The 25,441-nt window shown below is 44.7% G+C and overlaps 1 protein-coding gene across 3 annotated transcripts in view; it reads right to left on the bottom strand.

Annotated features, from left to right (window-relative positions):
- TRAPPC10 (trafficking protein particle complex subunit 10) overlaps positions 1–25,441 on the bottom strand; it is a 91,894-nt gene that overhangs the window by 40,768 nt on the left and 25,685 nt on the right. For all 3 annotated transcript variants that reach the window (XM_068547180.1, XM_068547182.1, XM_068547181.1), the window contains 5 exons: positions 21,559–21,640; positions 17,753–17,888; positions 9,381–9,577; positions 4,701–4,896; positions 2,409–2,520 (listed from right to left, as the gene is read on the bottom strand). In XM_068547180.1, the coding sequence (XP_068403281.1) occupies positions 2,409–2,520; positions 4,701–4,896; positions 9,381–9,577; positions 17,753–17,888; positions 21,559–21,640 (723 nt within the window). The remainder of the gene's footprint in view (positions 1–2,408; positions 2,521–4,700; positions 4,897–9,380; positions 9,578–17,752; positions 17,889–21,558; positions 21,641–25,441) is intronic.

Below are 25,441 nucleotides of genomic sequence, written 5' to 3'. Positions count from 1 at the left end.
ATGAGCCCTCGTGGACCGACAGGCGGCTCAGCTACTGGATAGGCCCGAAGCGCCGGCCCACCCCTCTGTCTGCGGGGACCCTGTCTAGGGATGTGGGACAGGGTGGTGACCGCAAGGACACCCACTGGGTACCTGGCACCTGGCGACGAGCACTGGGGGACAGGACGTCGGCCACGGGGCACAACACCGTACCAGGCCCAGAAGGTCCTGATTAGGTCAGGATGCAACCAGAGGCTGCCAGGCCGAGGGTCAGGGACACCTCAGGCTCTGCGGTCGGTCGGCCCCAGGAGGAGGGGCGAGGCCCGGGCGGGAGCAGGCTGAGCGTGCTGTGCGGCTCATCTTCCTTCATTTCCACACTTTGCCTGACTTATTTAAGCCTCGTGCCTGCCTCAGCTCAACCATGTCAATACCTGAGTCACGCTCCTAGAGGAAGGGACGGCAGGCACAAGGAAGACGTAGTAGCAGGAAGCAGAGGAGAAAAATTCTTTAACTGTCAAAAATTTCCAATAAGACTCCTCGATTTTAACTTACAGCCCTAAGACTCAAATATGATCTTAAAATAAATATAAGAATCTACAATAACAAGTCACTCGATCTTCATGAAAAATTTTTTAACCTACCCTCCTCACTCCAAAAGAGAGGTGTCACGGCCATCTAATTCTACGTTCTCTTCAGGAAGTGACTCAACACTGGCACACTGACGTTACTATATGTCTGAAGTGCCAAATACAGCAGAGCATCCTTTGCTGATCTGAACTTAGACTCAGCTGATTCAGTGCCCACTAAGTGAGGTGTCCCCCACCCATCAGGGTCCCCTCCCCAGCAGGTCCCTCTGCCGGGGCGCCCCCATCCCCAGCACTCTCCTGGCTCCCCCCACATTTCAGTCAGGCCTCTCCTCGGAGAGCCTCCCAGGCCATCTGTCTAACACTGAACAGCACCTACCGTCACCCTACCTCTGCACCTGTGTCCTCTTCTGCAGGCCACACTTACTAGTCTCACCACTACCTGACTTTAAGTCACACTTCTGTTTTTCTGTTTCTGTTTCCCCTTCACGTAAACTCCATAAAAGAAGGAATTTTGTTTTGTTCCCTACTGTATTTAGAACAGGGCCTGGCACAGAGTGGGCTCTCAGGAAGTATCTGTTGTATGAATGAACAAAAATGAACAATATTATTTAGCTGCTAAAGTTGGTCCAGGCTTACTTTTGGATTTTAAATTGCTCCAGGTTTATTTTAAAACTGAGAGGACAAAGAAATTATGTGAAATATAATGTAAGAAACATGTGAGCTATTTGAGATATATATGTTTAATATGGATATGTAAGATATAAGAAATGGAATTTTACCTCTTCTAAATTTTTAAAACTTAATTGGTAAATACTTTGCTTTGGTTATATGCTTATGTTTGTGTCTCAGCAAAGTAAGGAGATCCAAACCTGAACTGCATAAAAACTGTTTTGGAGTGGGACTCAATGGGTGACATTTCATCACTCCAGAACAAGGGCAGTGCCCACAGCCCACGCTGACTGTCCCAGCACCTCACTCCCTACAGGTCTCCTAGCAGACACTACGGTGGCTCCTTGGAATCATGCCTTTCTTCAGACACTGTGACAAGGCTTCTCAAAAGAACCCCCAACAAAGATGTCTATCACAGCACTGCTTGTGGTAGCAAGAGCGGAAACAACCCAAATGTCCAACACCAGTGGGCTGAATAAAGTCTAACGAATCCACACCGTGAAGCACTCTGCAGCTATTATCAGAAATAGCTTAGAACCTGATCTGTTAGCTTGAAGAGATGCCTGTGATGGACTGTTAGTAAGAACAACAAGCTACAGACAAAGGTCATGATAATATGATGCCATTTCCTTCAAAATAAACATCAAGCAAAGAAAAGTGAGCACAATTATAAACTTTTTCTTTGTATATGGGTCACTGTGCTAGTTCTGTATTTTTAGAAGACCTTAAGACATCATTTAAAAGTTTAAAAGAAAGATGAACACCCTTTACAATGGTGTCATGTAGGACTCACTGTAATGAACTCTCAAATATTACAAAGACAACCACTCAACAGAAGAAAAAGATTCCCACTCTTAACGCTAGCAAGGAGACACAGAATCAGAAGCCTCACTAGCCAGCTGTAGGTTGTAGAAATGACACTTTATATCTAAAAAACAACTTCTTAAACACTTTCATTACTCAAGAGTCTTCTACAAGTGTAAGTGACTAATTCTTAATTCTCATTTCATTTCCTATAGGAACCATGCGAATATACTGTATACAATGTTTTTTAAAAAACAACAACAAAATATGATTTAATCATTAGGTAAATAAACAGCAGCTTCCATACTATTCAAAAGTGGGGAAAGCTATATTGAGAAAAGAATTTGTTTCTAAAATTTCATTACTCACCCCCAGCACCAAAGTTGACAACATACTGAGAAAACAGAGCGTCCAGCTCATCGTACTGCACCAGGGCATCTTCAAACTGCTGCAGCATCTCAAAAACAAAGGCAAGTTCCTCCTATTTACCCAAAAAAAGTTAAAAAAAAAAAAAGCAAAAATATAAATCAGTGTTTTGAAACAAGTAGCTATGAAAGATTACAACAGAGAAAAGCATGCAGCATAATGAATAACGCTTGTGCTATACCAAGAAAAGATCAATTTAATGACCACACATGTCAACATTTATGCACACACAGAGAGAAGACCAGAAAGAAGCAGGGAACGGCCAACATGATCCCCCGAGTCTCTGCGTGACCTACCAGCAGACGGGGCCTGACTGGTCAGCCTGTCGTCCTCGGTATTTCCCTGGCCCCCAGACACACACTTTTTCATTAGAATTCTGCTATATGGAAGAGCAGAATTTTCTCCTCCATTTACCTATTTATTTATATCTATATAGACTCATGGATATGAATTTTACCCCACGGGTTAAAACCGAAGTCTGTTAGTACTTATTTTGTTGCACAAACTGTTCCCGCTTTGGCCATTGAGGGGGCTCCTGGAGGTGGTGCATATCTTCTTTTGACAGACCTCCACCTTTCTTGCGCACCTCTTAACTTTCTGGTTCTACACGATACTGTATTTTCCCTACACCAGCCCTGCAATCAACCACTTCCACAGGAGCCCTGGCACCTTTTATTGGAGAATGCAGTTTAGAAACCAAGAACTTGGCACTGAGTGTGTTCATTGCTACTGAGGTGTCATTTTTTTCTAGGCCCCATCAGAGGAGAAAGCAAGGAAATATATGTATATGTATTAACCCTCACCTACACATACCTCTGTATTTGTGAATCTATCTAGCCAGCAGCCATCCAATCATGGGTTCACACTGATTCTAAACCAGCACCACTGGGTTCATTTAGACTCCCTCTTTCCTGGTTTGTCACTCTTAAAAAATAAGCTTAATAAGCTTGAAGGGTAAAGAGACAGGGAAATCTGAAAGATCTGTCATTGGTCAATCATACAGGGAATTATGAACACATTCAAATTCCCTTATGTGACCAAAATCATCCAAATACCACTAAGACAGAAGCATCAGAATAAGAGATAAACTTCAAAATTTCTAATGAGAATTGGTCTTTTACTTATTCAAAGTGCATTATTTCTTCAATGATTAATATACAAGTGATGTTTAAATATGAAAATTACACTTTTTCAGTCAAAACACGGTGAACAAGAACAAGAAACCCTAAGAGCAACATTCTTATCACTCTGCAGTATTAAGAAGGTCTCCTCCCCCAAACTACTCTATTACACATCCCTTTGTTCTCTTAAGACTTTTCTTCTTAAAAGAGAAAGAGTTGGGACTTCCCTGGTGGCACAGTGGTTAAGAATCCGCCTGCCAATGCAGGGTACACGGGTTCGATCCCTGGTCCAGGAAGATCCCACATGCCGTGGAGCAACTAAGCCTGTGCGCCACAACTACTGAGCCCGTGCTCTAGAGCCCGTGAGCCACAGCTACTGAGCCCACGAGCCACAACTACTGAAGCCCGTGCACCTAGGGCCCGTGCTCCGCAACAAGAGAAGCCACCGCAATGAGAAGCCCGTGCACCGCAACTAAGAACAGCCCCTGCTCGACACAACTAGAGAAAGCCCGCACACACAGCAATGAACACCCGACGCAGCCAAAAATAATAATAAATAAATAAATAATTGTTTTTTAAAAAGAGAGAAAGAGTTGATTACAGACCATACTTCTGTAAACCAGAGTAAAGAAGCCAGCTTAAGACAATCTTTTATTGGAACCCAAGGTTATAAAACAAAACTACAGAGGAAACATTCTTGGGAAGTCACAATTCAATCGCGGCGCCAGGCAGGGAGTGGACGTCTTTATCGTCAGGATCATCACCACTGCTGGGGCTCCTCTGCCTAAGCCATGTCCACGGTAGACACCCCAGGAGGCCCGAGACACTAACAAGACCAGAATTACTCTGAGGACAAGGCCACTTCATAACAGGCAGACGCCAAACTGTGAAGCAGCAGGGCAGCTGACAGAATGATTACTCAGCGGACCATCTCTGATCCTCTGCTTAAGAAGCCAAGAGAACGAAGCATCATTCGTTACCTACTGTATTGTCTTTTGGTTTCAAAAACTATGTCAATATGAATTACCAAAAGAGAGCTGCCTTATTCATAAAGAATGAAAGAGGGAACAAGAGAAGAAGGAAACAGCCTAGTTCTATATAATCAGCCAAGTACCTGCACCATGAAATAGTCACAGAAGCTCCAGCCTGGCTCAGTCCTCTTCTCCCTCAAGGTTCTCATGTCATCCTCAAACTTGCCTAGGTTTTTGGTAAAAGACATAAGAAGCAACGTCCTGAGTTTGGTCAGGAAAGCATTCCAGGATTCCTGAGTTCGGGAGGAGTCCTTCAAGGGGTCGGAGAGCACGACACACCTGTGGAGAGATGAACGGACTGTGGAGAAACCACCGCAAGCACAGAACCGCTGCCCCACGGCTACCACTTTCCTGGGGTGCAGGTTGACTTCCTCCCTCCCCTTCCTTTCTTCCTTCTTTAACGGGTAAAAAACATTAGGCGGGTGGTGAGAAATCAGATTAGGAAAAGGCTTCATCGTGAACTGGTCTAATGCCACATGAGCAGTCGGTGCTGTTCCTAAGAGTGTCGCTGTAGAATGGACCGGAAAGGGGGAGAGGGATTTATGATGAGTCTTGAGTCTTAGATTCTGTCTCCAGGGCTCTCTGTAAAATAAGGTGATCGTATCTCACTCAGTTCCCAAACCCCATTTGCCCTGCCCCCCTTCAAAAACCTTTTGGTTCCTTGTAACTGACAGACTAAACTTTAGATGTTTTAACATGGCACACGAGGCCCATGACAACACGGACCAACCCAGCTGTCCAGCTTTGGTTCCTACTATCTCCAGCTCAAGCCCACTCAGCTTCTCATGCTCTCCCGTCTTTTTACCCAGCACCTTCCCCGCACAGCCCTCCCTGCTCAGCCGACACACCCTCACTGAACCTCTCCCCCAGCCCCGCCCCCGCGGCTCTGCGCTTGGCCCCACTGCGATTCCACGATTCCACAACCACAGCAGTCAGTGTGCCCTGGAAACACCTTCTCTCTTTGCTGGTCTGTTTCTCCCACCAGACTGTGAGCTCCTCGAGAGCAGCGTTAATAAATACTTGATAAATAAAGGCTTAGAAAGATATTGCTTAACTTGTAGGTATAATACAATTTCACTACAAAAAGACTTTGTATGCATGGTGTAAAAATATCAAAGGCATAAAATTACAAGTGTTTCCAATGGATTTGGAAAAGGCAACACATTCATCCGAGAGACTGGAAGAGGTAACTTTCTTTATCCTTGATGACAATAATTCAGAAAGATGAATACATCTGAACACAGAAATAACTTTTAAATATTGATGCTATGAGTTTCAACATTCCTCCTCCGTAAATATTTTACCTGAACTACCAGCAAGTAGCAAAATGAACAGATTCTAAGTTTCATTTTCTCTGGGCCCCATCATACCTCTTGGAGGGAGGACTAAAGCTATGGATTATAAATCAGTGGACAAAGGGTGAAACAGCCATAGTCTAGGTGGTCCACCAGGTGAGTAATCAGTACCAAGAAGAAAATTTTTAAGTCGGTGGCCGGCTTTAATCCAGTCATTCCATCCCCACTAGATTCTGTTTCTTCCCCTGAAAGATAAAGGGGTCCAGTCAGCTCACTCCTAAGCCCCCTCCCTCAAAGGACTAACGTGTATTTATTCACTATATGAGCTGCGAGGGTCTATCAGCTCAGTAGTTTCTCCTTAAGGCATTCTCAAGGATTATAATCCATGTTTATTCCTGACCAGACACAGAGTTCTCTATACCTACAAGGGGTAGATGAAAAAGGAAACTGACGCAAACACCAATCACCAAAACGATATTTTCCTTCAGTGACCTGGAGCTTATCCATCAGAAAATATATTCATTACACTCTCCATCCCTTATTATGCCCTTCAACATTTACTGTTTCTACTACATCTTCTTCTTCTCTTATCAATTAATACAACAAACTATGCTTCAGAAATCCACGTCGAGCATCATTAACTGAGAAAGGGAGAACCCAAAACAGCCCCTCAAGTCAGGGCTGGTGGAGTCCGATCTGGAGTAGAGCAGCGCCCACAGGGCACGTGGCTGCATGGCAAGGAGCTCCAGGCCGGGGTCTCCGCCAGTCACGGGGACGCTGCTGGGACAGACAATTAACACACGACCCTCTGTTTCAGCATCACTTACCAAAAGCCTGAAAATGCACAAAAACTTTCACCAAGCAATTTTCCTTTTAGGGAGTTATCCTAAGGAAATAATTAAGGATGTAGATAACATCTGAGCTAGAATGATGTTTATAATTTTATAATAATAAGTAAGCAATAACTTATAAGTCCAGCAGAGGACTGTATAAAATAACTTATAGTGCATTAATACTATGGACGACTCTATACTAACTAACAATAATAGCGTAGAAACACAGTTACTGTTCAGAGAAAACATTTTGTATTAAGTGAAATCTATACTTTAAGAGTACAGATTTGTCAAAGGTGGCTTTGCAAATTCATGAAAATCAAAATGTTAGAAGGCATCTCTAAATACTGAAGATGAAATGTTAAAAATTTTAGTAAGTTAAATTTTTCGTATAAAGAATAGTCATTAAAAGCAAGTTAGTTTTAAATGGGCCTAGCAGAAACATACTTTTGGAAATTAGATAAAATTATAACGTAGACAAAAGTAATCAATAAGCACTTCAGAAAAATTATTACACAATTTGAACTCTTCATAAGTTTAGACTAACACACCCCATTAGTACCAATTTATTTACTTAACAAAATCCCAAACAAATATGATTTCTTTTGTTATATTAAAAACCACTCAAGGACTTCCCTGGTGGTGCAATGGTTAAGAATCCTCCTGCCAATGCAGGGGACATGGGTTCGAGCCATGGTCTGGGAAGATCCCACATGCCACGGAGCAACTAAGCCCCTGTGCCACAACTACTGAAGCCCGCGTGCCTAGAGCCCGTGCTCCGCAACAAGAGAAGCCACCGCAATGAGAAGCCCGCGCAATGCAACAAAGAGTAGCCCCTGCTCGCCACAACTAGAGAAAGCCTGCATGCAGCTACGCAGACCCAATGCAGCCAAAAAATAAATAAGTTAATTAATTAAAAAACAAAGCAAAACAAAACAAAAAAACACCACTCAGAGGCCATTCGGGTTTGACTTTGGGCTCCCCCCATCTCAGCATTCCCTGCGGCCCACTTCCCCTCAGATGGTAAAGCTGCTCTCTTCCCTCCAGGCCTTACGGCCGTCCACTCTTCTTTCAGAACAAAAATGTTAGTACACCAAACCACACAGAGAGGAAAAGGACACTCAGTAATGGAGCATCTAGCAGAATGTTGAACTGATTGCTTCGAGATAACTAATGTATGAATAACAGACCTCAGGAAAAAAATCCCCAGAAGTCCAGATTGAGTGAGATTTCCCTAACATAAACTGTAAGCTCAGCCATCTAATTCAAACTTTATTTTTTTTTTTTTTTACTTTTTTTTGTTTGTTTATTTATTTTATTTATGGCTGTGTTGGGTCTTCGTTTCTGTGCGAGGGCTTTCTCCACTTGCGGCAAGCGGGGGCCACTCTTCATCGCGGTGTGCGGGCCTCTCATTATCGCGGCCTCTCATCGCGGAGCACAGGCTCCAGACGCGCAGGCTCAGTAATTGTGGCTCACGGGCCTAGCCGCTCCGTGGCATGCGGGATCTTCCCAGACCAGGGCTCGAACCCGCGTCCCCTGCATTGGCAGGCAGATTCTCAACCACTGCGCCACCAGGGAAGCCCTAATTCAAACTTTAAATAAAGCAAGTGTGAACATTACTGTGTACCCCGTATTGTGTGGAACATAGAAAGGAAGCCCACACATGGCTCCCTCCCCGAAGAACTGTCAGCTCATCAGGTGGCCCTGACACAGGATGCGGTCACATGGCAGCCACGTGGCAGGGTCTGGTTGGGACTCCTGGCCGCACACACCCAGGATCTCTTCCCTTAACTCCTCGCACGTCCTTCATTTCTTAGCCCCCAGAGCAGGCCAGCTCCCCTACTCCCAGCTCTTGCCGCACTCTGGAACCTTCTGTCTGAGCATTTGCCACTGTGGTGACCACAAGTGTGATGACTTGGGTGTGAAGTAATGCCCGCCTCTGCCACTAGACCACGCAGTACCAGAGCAGGGACGAGGCTCACCACTGCAGCCCCAGCGCCTCAAGCGCTAAACTGGCCGGGTGTTAAGAGAGGCACTGGCCGGCACGGCTAGGCGTGGACTCACTGGAGAGGCGGGAAGTGAGCTACCAGCAGGAGAGAACAGGGCCCAGACACGGCTGAGCAAGAGGGGAAAGTCAGTCCAGGCACTGAAGCAGCCACCAACGTCTCAGGTTCCCTTTTAAAGTTTCTGAAGAAGATTAAACCAGCATTTTATAACTTCTGTCTTAAGGAACTCTTACTAGTTGTTAAGGTAAACAAAACACAGGGTCCCAGCACCAAGGAACGCCCAAGGAGCCCTGCTGTCCACAGGCTGCAGACTTCTCAGAGCCCTTCCTGTGCTAACACCCACCACCGGCCTTCCAAGGGGGACCCACTGTGGCCTCTCCCACGGTCACCAGGCCTCGGGGCTTCCCCTGCCAGGCAACCTGCTGCAGATGACTGTTCAGAGTTTCTCGCCAGCCAGCCAGGAACTCCACGAGGAGAGGGACCTGGTCTTCTCTTCAGCACCCGTCACATGCTCAAGTGTCAGGCATAGGACACGTGCTCACAGAGCAAATATTCACTACTACCTGGAAGCCAGTAAACTATATCATCCAGACATCAGCCCAAAGAGGTAAAATGAAACATACACTTACCTGTCACTCTGTTTATTACAAAAATCGTTCCGTATTTTGTCCACAATAGAAGTTCGGGGAAGGATGTTGGTTTTGTTTTTTTTCTTGGCGTCATTTTCAACTACCACTATTAACCAGTCCACGGAGCTATGAGCTTTCAGAACATTCTGCCACTTGGTGAGGTCGTCTTTTACTGTAGCTTTATACACTTCAGTATCCTGAAAATCAATAATTCACTGTGAAAGCAGGTTAATTAACATCCTTTAGTTACATGCCAATGTGTCTAATAGCAGAAGACAGCGTGCTTTTCTGCTCCGGGATGGGGAGACTGCACGGAAAGCCCAGCGCTGGTCCCGGCTGCTGGCACCCTGGGACAGGCTCAGCCCACGCCCCACGTGTGCGTCGTCCCCCAGACCAGGGCGCCGAGGGGAGGTCTTCCAGCGTTACAGAGGAAGAGGTGGAGAGGCAGAGGGCCGAGCAAGCTGCCCACAGCAACACAGTTGGCTAACTAAGTTGGGACTTTAAAAGGCCCCCCAGGTCTGCAGGGCCAGAGGCCCTGGGCCCAAGCACAACAGGGTCCCAACACAGTCACAGCCCCGCCTTGATGGGAGAGGCGAGTGGCTCGTCCCACTGCAGGCCAGCGGCCATCCCGGGGGGGCGGCCTCCCCGTGGCTCCTCCGCAGCCCCTCAGCACTCTGGGAGCCCCCAGAACCACTCTAACCTCAATGCCACGTGCAGGCCACGTCAGGGGCAAGGCAGCTTCAGAGGCGAACCTGAGTAAAGAGGACACTCTAGGGCTTTTGAAAGTTGTTCTCATTCACGTGGATCGATAGGGGAGCCGGCCTGGGCCTAAAAATCAAAGCTGCTCCTGACTCAGAGCACCACACCCCAGCCTGCTAAAGAGCGCCCCCCGCCTGCACGAACGCCAACGAGGCGAGCCTCGGTTCTCTTCCAGGGAGAAGCAGGGAAACAGAAGTCTTCCTTGCTTTGTAACTGTTTACAACTGACGTTATGCTCCATCAATCCACTTAGCAGATTCAGAGTGAAAAAACCAAGATGCTTAACTCATTTCAATATCAGGCACTTAAAAACCTTTGGAAACTATAATTAATAGCTACTGTCTAAATATACGCTTTCCCCTCTTTTAATAGAAAGATTCCTTACTATCCTGCCTATATTTTCTCCGGATTTTTTAGTCTCTCTCGAGTAACACTCATGTGATTGATCCATGAATGAGTTAAATCTCAAATTCTGTATCAAGTCCCTCCTTTCGTTTAATTAATAAGTGGAAAGTTCCAAAAGGCAGTACTTAAAAATTTTAAAAACTGCTATGTCCTCAGTTTAAATTTGAAATAAGTACAATCTGAAAAAGATCTTTTGGTTAAAAATTAAAAGGAAAACCATCCTGCAAAAATCTACTTTCTGTGAATTAATATCCAACAGGTAACATACACATATACTGCATATTTTCCATACAATGGCAGTGCTTAGGACTGGAAGCTTAGATTTTACAATGCTGGTGTTCTGTCGGAACCCAGATGCATGACGCCTGGAAAGTGAAACCAAAAGGCCAGGGGGCTGCAGCCACAGACCCCGGCAGCTTTAAAAATCAAGGCGCAGACACAAATCACAGGGCGGACAAGGGGCGGTGAGGAGCCCTGACAAGCTCCAAGGCCGTCCCGGGGCCAGTTCAGGGCGCCCTTCACCAGAATCCACACTGAGGAGAGGTGGCCGCACCCCAAGGGGACGCCAGCCCCTCTCCTGGGGACATCCTGTGGCAGCTTGCGGGGACTCTCGGGAAGAGGCCTCGCTGAGCAGCCGGCTGGACAGAGTCCCCCAAAGCTCTGGCGGAATCGGGAGGACACAACCCAGTCCATCACTCACGACGGTGAGCAAACAGCGAACGTTCCTAAAAAGACTCGCTGACTCTGCAGAAGAGGAACCCAAGCTGAGCCACTGAGGTTAAGGGTCTCTCAGGAAACCACAGCGAAGAGAGGAAGACGCCATCACAGGGAAGGAAGGGGGACGAGGGGGTCCTAGTGGGGAGCTGCCGCCCCGGTGCCAGAGCCAAGCCAGGTGAGGAGGGCATCACAGAGCAGATGACGAAGGACTGGGGGCTGGCTTGGGGTGTCCCAGGCCAAGTAGGGCAAACAGGGCCTCCGAGTGGGGTCATGGGTCACATGAGGTGGGGAGGGGGTGATCCAGCAGAGCGTCAGCCCCAGAGCCGGGGGTGGGGGGGGCCCCCACGCCACAGGGCAGCAGGACAGCAGTGACGGGAGAAGGTTCACAGGCAGCGATGATTCCAATAAGCAAACCTACGGAGGATAATGAGTGCCTGGCTTCTCCAAGCCGGAGAAGGGGGAGTTCACAAGGATGGAAAGGGAAGGAACTATGTCTCAAGTAGTATAATATGACTTGGAGGAAAGAGGTGTAACTTCCAGTGCATACTGTAAACCAGAGTTCCCCAACCCCCCGGGCCAAGGACTGGTACCGGTCCACGCCTATTAAGAACCGGGCCACACAGCAGGAGGTGAGCGGCGGGCGAGCGAGCGAAGCTTCGTTTGTTGCTCTCCATCGCTCCCCATCACTGGCATCACCACCTGGACCATCCCCCCACCCCACCCCCGTCCTTGGAAAAACTGTCTTCAATGAAACCGGTCCCTGGTGCCAAAAAGGCTGGGGGCCGCTGCTATAAACCCTAAAGCAACTAGTGAAATAACATAACAAAGAGTTTTACTTTTAAATCTAAACTCCTAAACATTGTCAACTTGCTCCAAAAAATTTTCTTAACAGATGGTAATCAAAACTATCAATAGGAACTTCCCAGGTGGCGCAGTGGTTAAGAATTCACCTGCCAATGCAGGGGACACAGGTTCGAGCCCTGGTCCGGGAAGATCCCACGTGCCACGGAGCAACTAAGCCCGTGTGCCACAACTACTGAGCCTGCACTCTAGAGCTCTCGAGCCACAACTACTGAGCCCGCGTCCCACAACTACTGAAGCCCGCACACCGCAACGAAGAGTAGCCCTCACTCCCGCAACTAGAGAAAGTTTGCGCGCAGTAACAAATACCCAACCCGGCCAAAAAAATTAAGTAAGTAATTAAAATTAAATTAAAATTTTAAAAGACTATCAATAAAACAAAACAAAAAAACTAAAACAAAACAAAAAAACCCCACAGGCTCCCTACTAGAAAACAAGTTTAAGGAAAAAAAAAAAAAATCATCCATAATGCCCACAAAAACTACACCTAGCAAAAAAATGCAAGACTTTTATGAAAAACATTATGACATGTTATGAAAACATATAAAAGCCATAAAGAATGGAAAAACAAACCAGGTTCCCAGAGGAGAAGATTCATGATCATTAAAATTCTTCTCAGATGAACGTGTAACTCTTTCAAGACAATCCCAATCAAAACACCTCAGTCTTTTGTTGTTTTCTTTTCAGTCACTGTTCCAGTTACCTATGGCTTTGTAACGAACCACTACAATACGCAGTGGTCCAGAAGATTTGCTCACAGACCTGCACCCTGGAGATTTGGTGGACAGCTCGTGTGCCCCACATGGTGTCAGCTGTGGCACTGGAAGGCTGGGAGCGCGAAGGCAATGACGTCTGCTGGTGGACGCTAGCTTGTTGACAGGATCTGCCAGGGGCTGGCAGTGCACACCTCCAGATGGCCTTCCCACAGGGGCACTGACTTCCTCTGAGAATGGTGGCCGGGATCTGACAGCAAGCATCCCAAGAGGATGCAGCAGAAGATATATTCCCTTTTAGGACAGTCTCAAGAGTCACAGCTTCCCTTCTGCCAGTCAGACCCACCCAGATTCAATTGGAGGAAACACAGACCCAGGCTCTCATGGCAGGAATGTCACTGCCGTGCAGAGAAGAACACGTGGGATGGGAGACACTCGTACAGACATTTTTGGAAAATAAAATCTGTACACCTAACAATCGGATTCTAAAATTCATATGAAAGAGAAAATGCATGCTAGCCAAGAGATTTATTTTAAAAGAACAGATATCAATACATATTATAAAAATGTAATTAAATGTCTGGTCCAGGCATAGAACAGACAATGATTAATAGAACTGATGTGTCCAGAATATTGTGCATAAAGGATACTGCTTTAAAATAAAGGTGACGGGACTTCCCTGGTGGCGCAGTGGTTAAGAATCCGCCTGCCATCCCCCATGCAGGGGACATGGGTTTGATCCCTGGTCCGGGAAGATCTCACATGCAGCGGAGCAATTAAGCCCGTGTGCCACAACTACTGAGCCAGCATGCCTAAAGCCCGTGCTCCGCAACAAGAGAAGCCACCACAATGAGAAGCCAGTGTACCGCAACGAAGAGTAGCCCCTGCTCGCCGCAACTAGAGAAAGCCCGCGCGCAGCAACGAAGACCCAATGCAGCCAAAAAATATAAATAAATAAATAAAATAAAGGTGACATTTTCAATAAGTGGGGAAAAGGTAGATTATGAAATGATATTGGGTCAAGTTGCTCCCCACTTAGACTACAAATTAGACACTGAACCCACACTGCTCCTACCATATACAAAAATAACTTGAAGCTATACAGATCCAAATATAAAACACAAATTATAAAAATATTAAAAGAAAATATAGGAGAAAATCACTTATTATCTTCAGATAGACAAGGCCTTCCTAAACATGAAACACTACTCAGAAACCATGTTTTTAATGACATATTTCATTCCATAAAGATTATAATAGTTATTAATATCCATGCACTAAATAATACATCAACTACCTATATGAAACAGAAACTACAGAAGATGCAGGAGAAATAGAAACATTCTAATAATAGAAGACTTTAACATACCACTGTCAGTTAAAGATAGATCAAGTGGACAAAACAAAATATATAAACGACCTCAACAACATAATCAGTACAATAGCTCTTATGGGTACATATTTAATATTACAATCTAAAAACAAAGAAAATACATTCTCAAGTACACATGGAACATCCACAAACACTTTATTAGGTCACAAAGAAAAAAAATTTTCCTAATAGCAGAAAATATTAAAAACACTACTCTAATCACAATGCAATAAAATTAGAAATGTTAAAGTGAAAATATTTTTAAACTTCCTTCTGGAGATTAAAAAACTTTCTGTTAAACTATTGAGTGTAAGGGGCGATACAAACAGAAAATAGAGAATTTCTGAAAAATAGTAACAGAACACGGGGATATATTTAAATTCACATCTTTAAAGACCTATATCACTAAAAATTTAAGAATGAAAATAAATGCACTCCCAACTTAAAAAAACTGGGAAAAGAACAAAGTAAACTATAAGAAAACAAAAGGAAGGAAATAATAAAAATGGAAGCAGAAATTAATGAGATAGAAAACATGCTACTAGTATATCAGATTAATAAATAAAACTCCTGTTTCTCTGGGGGGGGAAAGAAACAACTAGCTAATTTAATCAAGGAAGAAAGGAAGAAAACACAAATATACAAAGAAATAATGATGGGGAAATATCTATTGACACAGAGCATATCTTAAAAGTTGAAAAAAGACCACTTCATACACCTCAATGAAAAGAAATTTTAAAACTGAAATGTATAATTTCTAAGAAAAATACAGTTTATCAAAATTGACAAATGGCTGAAACAGACCAACTTCCATGGAAGGGATACAGAAAGTGATCAAGGAACTATCCCACAAGAAAGTACCAGGCCCAGATGGTTTCTCAGGAGAACTCCATCAAACCCTAGAGACCAGACAGTACTAGTGCTACATAAATTGTTTCAGATATAGAAAACAAACAAAAACTTCCAAGTTATTTTTATGAATCAAGTATAACATTGATACCTAAACCTGATAAACACAGCAGAAAAAAAAGTTATAGACCAATCACTTGTGAATATATTGATAGATGCAAAAAATCCTAAATAATGTGAACCAATACCACATTAAGAAAATAATACTTTGACCAAGTGGAATATACCAGGAATGCAAGTATGGTTCAATAATAAGAAACCCATTAATGTAATTCAACAAATTAGTAGACATAAGTGGGAAAAATCATATGATTATCTCCACCAGGTATGAGAAAGCCTTTAATAGGATTCAACAGTGTATTCCTAATAAAAACCCTCGAGAAAATAGGAACGGATGGAAGTTCCTTCACACACTCGCTCAAATTTACCTTATTCCCATAGCCTGCGCCCTACTGTGGGGAGACACCACAGGCATTCCCACTGAAGTCAGGAACAAGGAAAAGATACCCACTGTCTCCACTGCTACTAGACAATGTCTTACAACAGGAAAAGCAATTTGAGGCATAAGAACTGAAAAGGAAGAAATAAGACTCTCTGCAGGTGACAGGATAGGATATCTGGAAAACCCTAGACTTTGGGGCCTAGAGAACCAATGATAAAACTAACTCAAGCAATAAAAGAATTCAGCAAGGTTAACATGAAAAAAATCAGTGTCTTCATATACAAAAAAAATAACCAACTAGAAGATATAATGGGAGAGAAAACCCCGTTGATAATAGTAACTAAAAAGTAAAATACTTAGAAAAGTAATTTGATACTAAAATCCATGTGGAAAAATAAACATGCCAGAGCAACTAGGCAAACACTGAAGAGCATGACCCCTGAGAGAGGACCAGCCCGAGCAGGTATGAATGTGGACTGTCAGTCTAGGGAAAGCACTGCAAACAAACTCTGAACTCTTCACAGCAGGTCTGTTTCCGGCTGTAGTACAGGTGTAGCAATTCTGAAACTATCCTATGCATATTGCAGGACTGAGCAGATGAGTGAACGTGTTGACACGTCAGAGCCAGGGTAGATATAAACACGGAACAGGGTAAGGCAAGAAAGAGCCCTGTGGGGTTAGGCTAAAATCAGAGGCATCAGTATCAACTCATGATTTCTAAGACACATGCTTCCCTAGCCCTGTGTAGTCAAAAGGCATAGAAGCGGGGACACTCCCACAGTGCCAAGGGAACCAGGGCTCTGTGAAAAAATGGCTGATGCCAGCACAAGGGTAGCAAAGGGACAAGAACCCAGAATACCCTGTTGTGCCGGAAAGTTAGAAAGTGCTCAAAAGGACACAGGAGCCAGATTGAAGTGACTCTCACTGGCCAAATCTGGGACAACTTGAACATCAAAATAAGTAAGGATAATTGACTATAAAGCACTAAATAAAACAGAAGCCCACACAGGCTCTTCCCTAGAGTAGAGCGCTGACTGATAAATTTGGGGAAGTGGTATGTGCAAGCCTTGGTAATGACTGGTGCAGGAAGAATCATCACTGGGGGCTAAATCTAGTCTGGATTTTGGAGGGGTTCCCGTCACTGTGCGATAGGGGTGCCTCCCTGGGCGTACACTGTGCAAACAACATGGCTTATGCTGAACATCTGCATTCCCCCGGGAGTCTAGCCACCCCTGGAGTTTTGCTGTGTGCCAGGCGGAGGCTGCCTATGTGCCTGGCCCAATAAAAACCCTGGGCGCCACGTCCCCAACGAGCTCCCCTGGTGGACCGCATCTCACATGTGCTATCACACTTGTTCTCGGGAGGAAGCACATCCCACGTGACTCCACTGGGAAACGCTACAAAGCAAAGTCAGCAAGGGCAACAGGTGCACGGTGTGAAGGGGAGAACAGGCGTGAGCTTCAAGTCCTTTCTCATTAAAACTACAAAAATTACTTCTGTATCCTCAGTTTCAGGTTAAAATGTCACAATATGTAACGATTTATATATTTTGTATACTGCTAAATGCTTGTTTTATTCGAATCAAACAGACAGGAAGAAATGACCCACAGAATTTTCTATTCGTTCATGAAAGAAGAATTCCGTCAAGAATGGGTTCACGAACACAGAACTGCCAAGTACGAGTAAAGGCCGCAGTGCCCGCAGCTGCAGCGTCCCCTCCCTCGATGGGCGTCCCAGAGCGCCTCCTGCACCAGACACGGATCGTGAGTTAGGAGACACAGTCGCCTGCCCCCAGAGAGCCCGCAAACCAGAACCAGAGACAAACAAGGATTCGCAAGTACAGTAACTGTCATGATGGTGAGTACAGGGTGTTAGGAAAACAAAGCTCAAAGTAAATATTAAAAATACCTAGTGCCCACTAGGCCACAGTGAGATGGCTCACAAGAACTGGAAACACAAGTAAGACTATATTTGGTGATCACCACGAGTGCCCCGTGCTGGGCCAGAGCAGAAAATAGGCCACGGCAAAGCCACACGCTTGGCTGAAGGATGGAGAAAAGAGAAGACTACCAAAAAATTAAAATTAAAAAGTAAATTTCAAAAAGTATAGCTGTCTTAGCAAAACCCAGACCTCTGAATCTTAACCCCATTCCAAGACACGTTCTTGTAACTTCTCCCTTTAAATGAATACTTACACAGCATTCCGTCCAATAAATATGAAGAAAGGGGAACGTGAGCAGAGCTTTGTTTCCTTCTTTGGGCAGCAGCTCCTCTTTGAATTGAACAAAGTTAGATTCTAGGTGAATCATCTTTGGAGCTCGGCCATAGGACCTATAAACAATTTTTAACAAGTCACTGAGAAAAATGAGAATGTTTAGCAGAAAGCAAAGGAGAAAACGACAACAACAATTTAATCATATCTATGAGTTCAGAAGTACACATAGGGCACTAAGCCTGAACTGTAGCGATTACATATGCTATCCGAAAAGACGCTGTAACTTAGTTTAAACACAGCCCACATGGACATGTCAAGGCTCCCCATAAATCTGTCGGCTTTACTTTGCTCGCAACACAGACTTCTAAGAAAAACGGATGTTAACCTACAGTCACTTTTAAAGAAGAAAAGAGTTTCCCAATTGTCAAAAGTGCTGTGTGAAGCTATCAAAGCTTTAAACTGCTCTAATACTTTTGTGACAACCCGTATTATCCAAAAAAGAGAACTGTCTGGTGAAAAAGAACAGGTTTCGTTCACATAGCATAAATAAAATAGTGGTAACCACCCTCCTCCATTTTTTCTCAACCCAAGAACAAAGGACACATAGAGAAATCCCACAAGCTGCACTCATCTAATCTATGGCTATCAGAGGGTATGGATGCTGTTTTATTATACTTATAAAAATAAATTATGCTACATACATCTTTTTTCCATACCTCTATTTCCCACCTCTAGTAGTTGTATCTCTTTTAAATATCTATAGCTGGATTTTGTACTTTTTATCCAATCTAAGGAGTCTCGGTGATTAATAAGCTGAAACCAACCAAATTTAATGTGATTATGCTTGAACTTGTGGATTTTCTACTTCAGGCTCTCTATTTTTTTCTGTCCTTTGAGAGATTAATCAAGTTTTCTTTTTCCATCCTTTTTCTCTGTTAGTTTGAAAGCTTAACCATCTATTTCTTTTCTGCTGTTGGTTACATTTTAGTTTTTAATATGCATAAACTTAAATTTCCCTCTCAAAGACTGCAGTAAATGTCTACCTCTCCTTGAACAAGACAAAGATAGTCCACTGTCTTCTCTCTGCTTTCCTCCACAATCTGAAATTTTAGATTTCTTAATTCTTAAAAGCATTGACACCATAATATAATATAGCACAGTATCTATGACTTGCTTGCTGGCAGCTGCTCCCTTTATCCTGTGAATTCATGGTTCATTTCCCGTTTTCTTGAGATACATTCCTTAATTATTTCACAGAGAGTAGTACATTTCTGATCATACATGTCTGAAAATGTTTCCCAACGATCTCCATCCAGTGGCAAGCAGCAAATATAAGATGTGAACAGCACTCTGGAGAGAACACGTGTGGTGCCGTGCGGCCAGAGTGGCAGATCAGGGCCCCCGGCCATCCTGGGCCCAGCTGGCATCCTGTCTCTCCCAAGGCCCGGGGGAGGCTGAGGCAGTCTTCCTGCTTGTATGAGTGTGAATAATACAGAACTCTAGATTCAGAGGTACTTGCCCTCAAGACTCTTCTTAAATGCTACATTTTATGCTACACTTTAAATGCTGTTAGAGACTGCAAATTTGGTTTTTCTTTTCTCCTTGTTGCTTGGCATGGCTTTTTGTTTGCTTTGTTTTGTTTCCATTCTGCTTGACATTCAGCGGCCCCTGCAATCTCCGAACTCACCGCTGGGAAAATCTTGATGCCAGTTCTTCAAGTATCGCCTGTCCTCCACCCTCTCTATACTCTCCTTCTGAAACAGCTTCTACAGGGACATTGAAACTTCTGGACTTGGCCTTCACGGCTCAGCTTTCCTTTCACACTTCCAACTCCAGCTCTCAGCATTCAACTCCAGAGTTTCCAAGCGCAATCTCCCAACTCACTACTTTGCTTTTCAGCTACACAGCAGTTCACTGCATCAAGTAAAGTTTCTGCTTCAATTTTTTTCCCCGAAGATCTAATCAATTAATTTAAAATTTCATCAAAGTAATATATATACACTTTAATATGTCAAATAGTACTAAAGAGCTTTATACACACACACACACACACACACACACACACACACACACACACACACACACACACACACCCCACCCCACGGCAGAAGGAACCCTGCCCAGTCCTTCTATCACTCCTTTCTACCCCTCGCCTACCAAGGTCCTGGGCCCTGGGCCCTGTCACCTGTCAGGGACTCGCCTGCTTCTCAGGGAGCCACCTCTGCAGACACATGGGCTCAGCCTTCCCTCCTATTCCTCTGTCCATCCTCCTTCTCCCAAAGAGGAGTCCACGTCTCTGCTGCCACCACTTCTGCCCTTCTCTGCCCTTGAACATTTCTCGTTCTTTTTTCTCATTTAGTTTTCAAGAAGGTGAAGAGATGAAAATATGTATTAAATCTATGCAGTGTCTCTATTTCATTTTTTTCCTCATAACCCCATTTCCTGTTTCTTCTATCTTTCTGAATGTTTAAATAACGTATACTATTGGAAACCCTCTACAGATTACTCCATTTCTTCAGGTATTAAACTCTTCCGTTTGCTGGACTGTTTTCTCTCATTCACAGCACTGGGCCTCTTGAGATGTTGAATAATTTTTCTGTAAGAGAATTCTCCCACATTCTGTACACTCTTCATACTACATGTAGGTAATTAAATACATTCCTTGTAACACTATAATCGGGCACAAAAATTAGACTAGATTCAATAGAGAGCCTGGATAAGTCACCTAGAATGTTAACTCTTCACGTTAGTAGATTACTAACTGGTGATCAGAAAGGAGTAACATAGCAAGAAGCAGAATTACAAGAACATGAGTAACAACCGGAAATTCTTCATACACCTTGGTTAAAATCAGATTACCGGTATTAACAAGTCACAATCCAAACATTTTCTACAAATAATATCTAATCTTACCAGAAATTAGTCTTCCAGTAAGATAGTTCAAAGTCAATTATTTCCTCAGAACAAGTCATTAGAGGAACAATTACAAACAATAGGGCAAACGGGAGGATTGATCTGGTTTCCCTCCTAATTTTTTATTAATAAATTTATTTATTTTTAATTTTTATTTTTGGCTGTGTTGAGTCTTTGTTGCTGCACGTGGGCTTTCTCTAGTTGCGGCAAGCCGGGGCTACTCTTCGTTGTGGCGTGCGGGCTTCTCATTGCAGTGGCTTCTCTTGTTGCGGAGCAAGGGCTCTAGGTGTGCGGACTTCAGTAGTTGTGGCACGCAGGCTCAGTAGTTGTGGCACACGAGCTCTAGAGTGCAGGCTCAGTAGTTGTGGCGCACGGGCTTAGCTGCTCTGCAGCATGTGGGATCTTCCCGGGCCGGGGCTCGAGCCCGTGTCCCCTACATTGGCAGGTGGATTCTTAACCACTGTGCCACCAGGGAAGCCCCTACTTCCGAATTTTTAAGTTAACATCTTTCTGTACACTTTCTCATCCTTAAGAGAAGAGCCAGGGGCTCAGGGCAGAGAGAAGGCCTCATAAGACAGCAGACAGAGGCACCTGCTCTAATGTGGAATCGGAGTGCGCGTCTCCTTTCCAAAATGCCATGAGGGATCAGAAGCCATTCTTATAAAAGTGGACCTTCAGCTCAGAAGAAGTGTCCCATTTCTACCATCCTATGACTTGTCAAGAAAATCAACACATTCCTTAGAGAAGAAGGCCCATGATTACGTGGCTCCACTCAGTTTCCTGAGAACTTAGCCTTTAACTCTTACTACTTCACTTGCTCACACAAATGCCTACAAAACGAGGGAGACGCAGCAAAAACCAGAGGCGCCATACCTTCTCCATTCCATTGGTTCTCTTGGAAGCTGCTGGGAGAGCGTTGGATAAATAGAGGTAAATAAATTCTGATCTCCAGCACCTACAACAGGAATAAAAATGGCATTTTTAGGTAAATATAGGAAAAATGGCTCTAAAATTTATTAATTGGTATTTTTAGGCAACTTAATAATTTAGCAAAATGACATCACAAAACAAGATTTTTTCATATCTTTAAATAAGTGGTCTCAAGAAAACCAGCACTTGACACGTGATCTAACTAACCCTCGCCTGGCCTCTCTGAGGTGGGTATGATTCTCCCCACGAGGAGGAGGAGGAGGAGGAGGATCAGGAAAGTGGAGTCACCTGCCTGGGGTCTGAAAGCTAACGAGAGGCGGAGCGGGCCCAGCTCCAGCCAGTCTCGCCCCGGTGTCAGCTCACACAGCCGCTGCTCTCTTCAACTTGGACAAAACAGCCATGAAACTCCAGGCAGAATAGGAAACCCGGACTAGTGAACATGAGTTTCTTCACCAAAATAAGCTCGATACACATCCAAATGCCACTAGGAGCCGAGACGTACAATACGCTCTCTGTGCCCACGCCACCCAGGACACCGGACACACCTGCTCTCGTCCAGTCCACACGGGAAGTCCTGGAGGCAGGCCCGACCTCACGGCCGAGGAGGGGGAGCACGAAGCTGGCTGGCTGCGGAGACCAGTGAGGAACCCAGGAGTGTCTGACTTCGCATGCTAAGCTGTGAATTCAGCTCTTTCATCCTAGCTTCGACGGAACTGAAAAACCCACTTAGCTCTCAGAAAATGATAGCATAACCATATCGTACTTAGGCTTAAAAAGAACCTTTCAGTAGATGACTCAAATTCTTATACTCAGAGGATCCTCTAACTTTAAGCAAAACCATTTTCCATTTGCTTTTGTGTTGATCTTAAAGAAATCATTGGGAATTGATGTGGGCCATTAACACATTTGCTTATTTTACTATCACGAGCCCCCCAAAAAAACCAAACCAAAACAAAACGAAACATTCCCCAAACCACATAACACTGTCAAGTGACTGCTGAGAGGAACGGTGTTTCTGGGCAGCTGAGCTGCTTATCCGAGAGGCAGTGGGGCACGGTGACTGGACACAGACGCTGAAAGGCTGATGGCCTGGCTCCCACCTGAGCTCCACCACCTACCAGCTGAATACGCACGGGGAGACCACCGAGCCTTTCTGTGCCTCGGGGACCATCTGTGAAATGGGAAAATAAGAACAGCTCCCAACAGGGCTGTGGTGAGACTGAGTGAGTCAACACAAATAACCTTGAACAAGGCCTGACACAAAGTAAATCCTTAATAAGGGTTCCTATTAATAATTTATTGTTGACATAAAAACAACTTTTATGTTTTAACTCATCATTTTTCGTCATGTTCATTTATTTGGTAGTTGTCTTAGAAATCAAAGTAAGAAAACCTTCAGTTAGCTTCAGATTTCTTATCTTTGAGTGCCAACCCCTGCTGTCTCTTTTAAAGGTTCTAAGATTAACATATAAAAATCACTACACTTTGCTAAATAGAAATTAGGGCAAACACATAGAAGCTTTCTCCTCTTTTACTTGGTTTTATATATATATATATATGTATATATATATATGGTCCTTGCAATAAAGTCTCACATAAAGGTACAGAGGGCGGAGTCAAGATGGCGTACTAGGAGGACACGGAATTCGTGTCTCCACACAACTAGGGCACCTACCAGGCACCAGTGGGGGACCACAGACACCTAAGGGGACGGGAGGAACCCCCAACAACCAGGTAGGACGTGGGGCATCGGGGGAGTGAAGGGGGAGGAGAAGTGGAGGTGGGAGGGGACTGGCGTCCCTGAGGGGCGGCTGGGGGAGGGGAAGGGATCTCACGCCTGTAGGGGGAAATTGGGGGACGACTGGGAGGGCAGAGGATCAAAAGGGAGCATGGCCAGGTTTCCCCTGCCCAGGAGCCTGCTGAGATCCCGGGCCCGATCCTGTGCCCACCGAGGCCTCCTTCAGCCGCGAGGGTCCTGAGGGAATGGGAGGGAGGGAAGGGGGAGCAAAAGTAAAGGCCGGACCTCCGGGACCAGCACCCCTGAGGGGCGGCTGGGGGAGGGGAGGAGTTCCTACACCCAGCGGGACCCACCCACGGTTGGGGTCCAGCAGCGACAGGGGAGATCCTGGGGGAGATGGTGGGGACGGGTGCGAAGGAACAGACAGGAACTTGCCAGTACTTGCCCTGTCCACTTAGGCACCAGGGAGCCTGTTGGGCTCCCGGGCCTAATCCTCTGCCCTCCCAGCCTCCCTCCTGCTGCGCAGAGCCCAAGCCCCGCCCCTACACTCGGAGACCCCCTCTGAAACCCCCTCCAAGGCACTGGGACCAAGCCCCGCCCACACACCCCCACTCAGGGCCCTACCTCCAGACTCCGGAGCTCCACACTCCAGAGGCCCTCCTTCCACGTGCTGCCTCTCCCCTTCCGCCCTAAGCAGAGGTCCCGCCCCATGCTCAAACGTCACCCCCCACCTGCCTTGGTCCCGCCCCACCCTAAACCCCACCCCTGCCTAAGTTCCACCCCCACCTGAACTCCACCCTCATAGCCAAGGCTTCTTTTTGTTGTTGTTTTTCCCTCTTTTAGACTGGGGATCTGTTTCACCTTGTTGATTCATTGTTGTTAATTCTTTTAGAATTTTATTTTTCCTAATAAATCTTTTATTTTTCTAATTTTATTTTATTCTTTATACTTTGTTAGTGATTTCTCCTTTTGGCTTGTTCACCCCCCCCTTTTCTTTCTTTTTTTTTTTTTTTTTCTTTTTTCTGTTGTGGTTTTATTTTACCTTGTTGCAGTTGTTTCAATTATAATTTTATTTTTCCTAATATATCTTTTATCTTTCCAATTTTATTTTTTTATTCTTTGATATTGTATGGCACCTTTTTTTTCTTTCTTTCTTTCTTTCTTTTTTTTTTCACAGTGCCACAAAGCTTGCGAGATCTTGGTTCCCAGACCAGAGTTCAGGCCTGAGCTCCTGTGGTGAGAGCTCTGAGTCCAAACCACTGGACTGACAGAGAACCTCAGACCCCAGGGAATATTAACTGGAGTGAGGCCTCCTGGAGGTCCTCATCTCAGCACCAAGTCCCAGCTCTATCCAACTGCCTACAAACTCCAGTGCTTGACGTCTCAGTCCAAACAACCCGTAAGACAGGAATACAGCACCACCCATTTAAAAAAAAAAAAAAAAAGAAACGACAAAAAAATGTTACAGATGAAGGTGCAAGGTAAAAACCTACAAGACCAAATAAATGAAGACGAAACAGGCAACCTACCTAAAAACGAATTCAGAGTAATGATAGTAAAGATGATCCAAAATCTCGAAACAGAATGGAGAAAATACAAGAAACATTTAACAAGGACCTAGAAGAACCAGAGCAAACAAACAGTGATGAACAACACAATTACTGAAATTAAAAATACTCTAGAAGGAATCAATAACAGAATAACTGAGGTGGAAAAACAGATAAGTGAGCTGGAAGATAAAATGGTAGAAATAACTGCCAGGGAGCAGAATAAAGAAAAAAGAATGAAAGGAACTGAGGACAGTCTCAGAGACCTCTGGGACAACATTAAACGCACCAACATTCAAATTATAGGGGTCCCAGAAGAAGAGAAAAAGAAAGGGACTGAGAAAATACTTGAAGAGATTATAGTCGAAAACTTCCCTAACATAGGAAAGGAAATAGTCAATCAAGTCCAGGAAGCACAGAGAGTACCATACAGGATAAACCCAAAGAGAAACACACCGAGACACATATCAATCAAACTATCAAAAATTAAATACAAAGAAAACATATTAAAAGCAGCAAGGGAAAAAAAAAAAAAAAAAAG

Source organism: Eschrichtius robustus, chromosome 6, assembly GCF_028021215.1.
Source record: "Eschrichtius robustus isolate mEscRob2 chromosome 6, mEscRob2.pri, whole genome shotgun sequence".
NCBI lineage: Eukaryota > Metazoa > Chordata > Mammalia > Artiodactyla > Eschrichtiidae > Eschrichtius > Eschrichtius robustus.
Note: the sequence above shows the minus strand (reverse complement) of the source record. Positions and strands in the feature narration are given on the sequence as shown.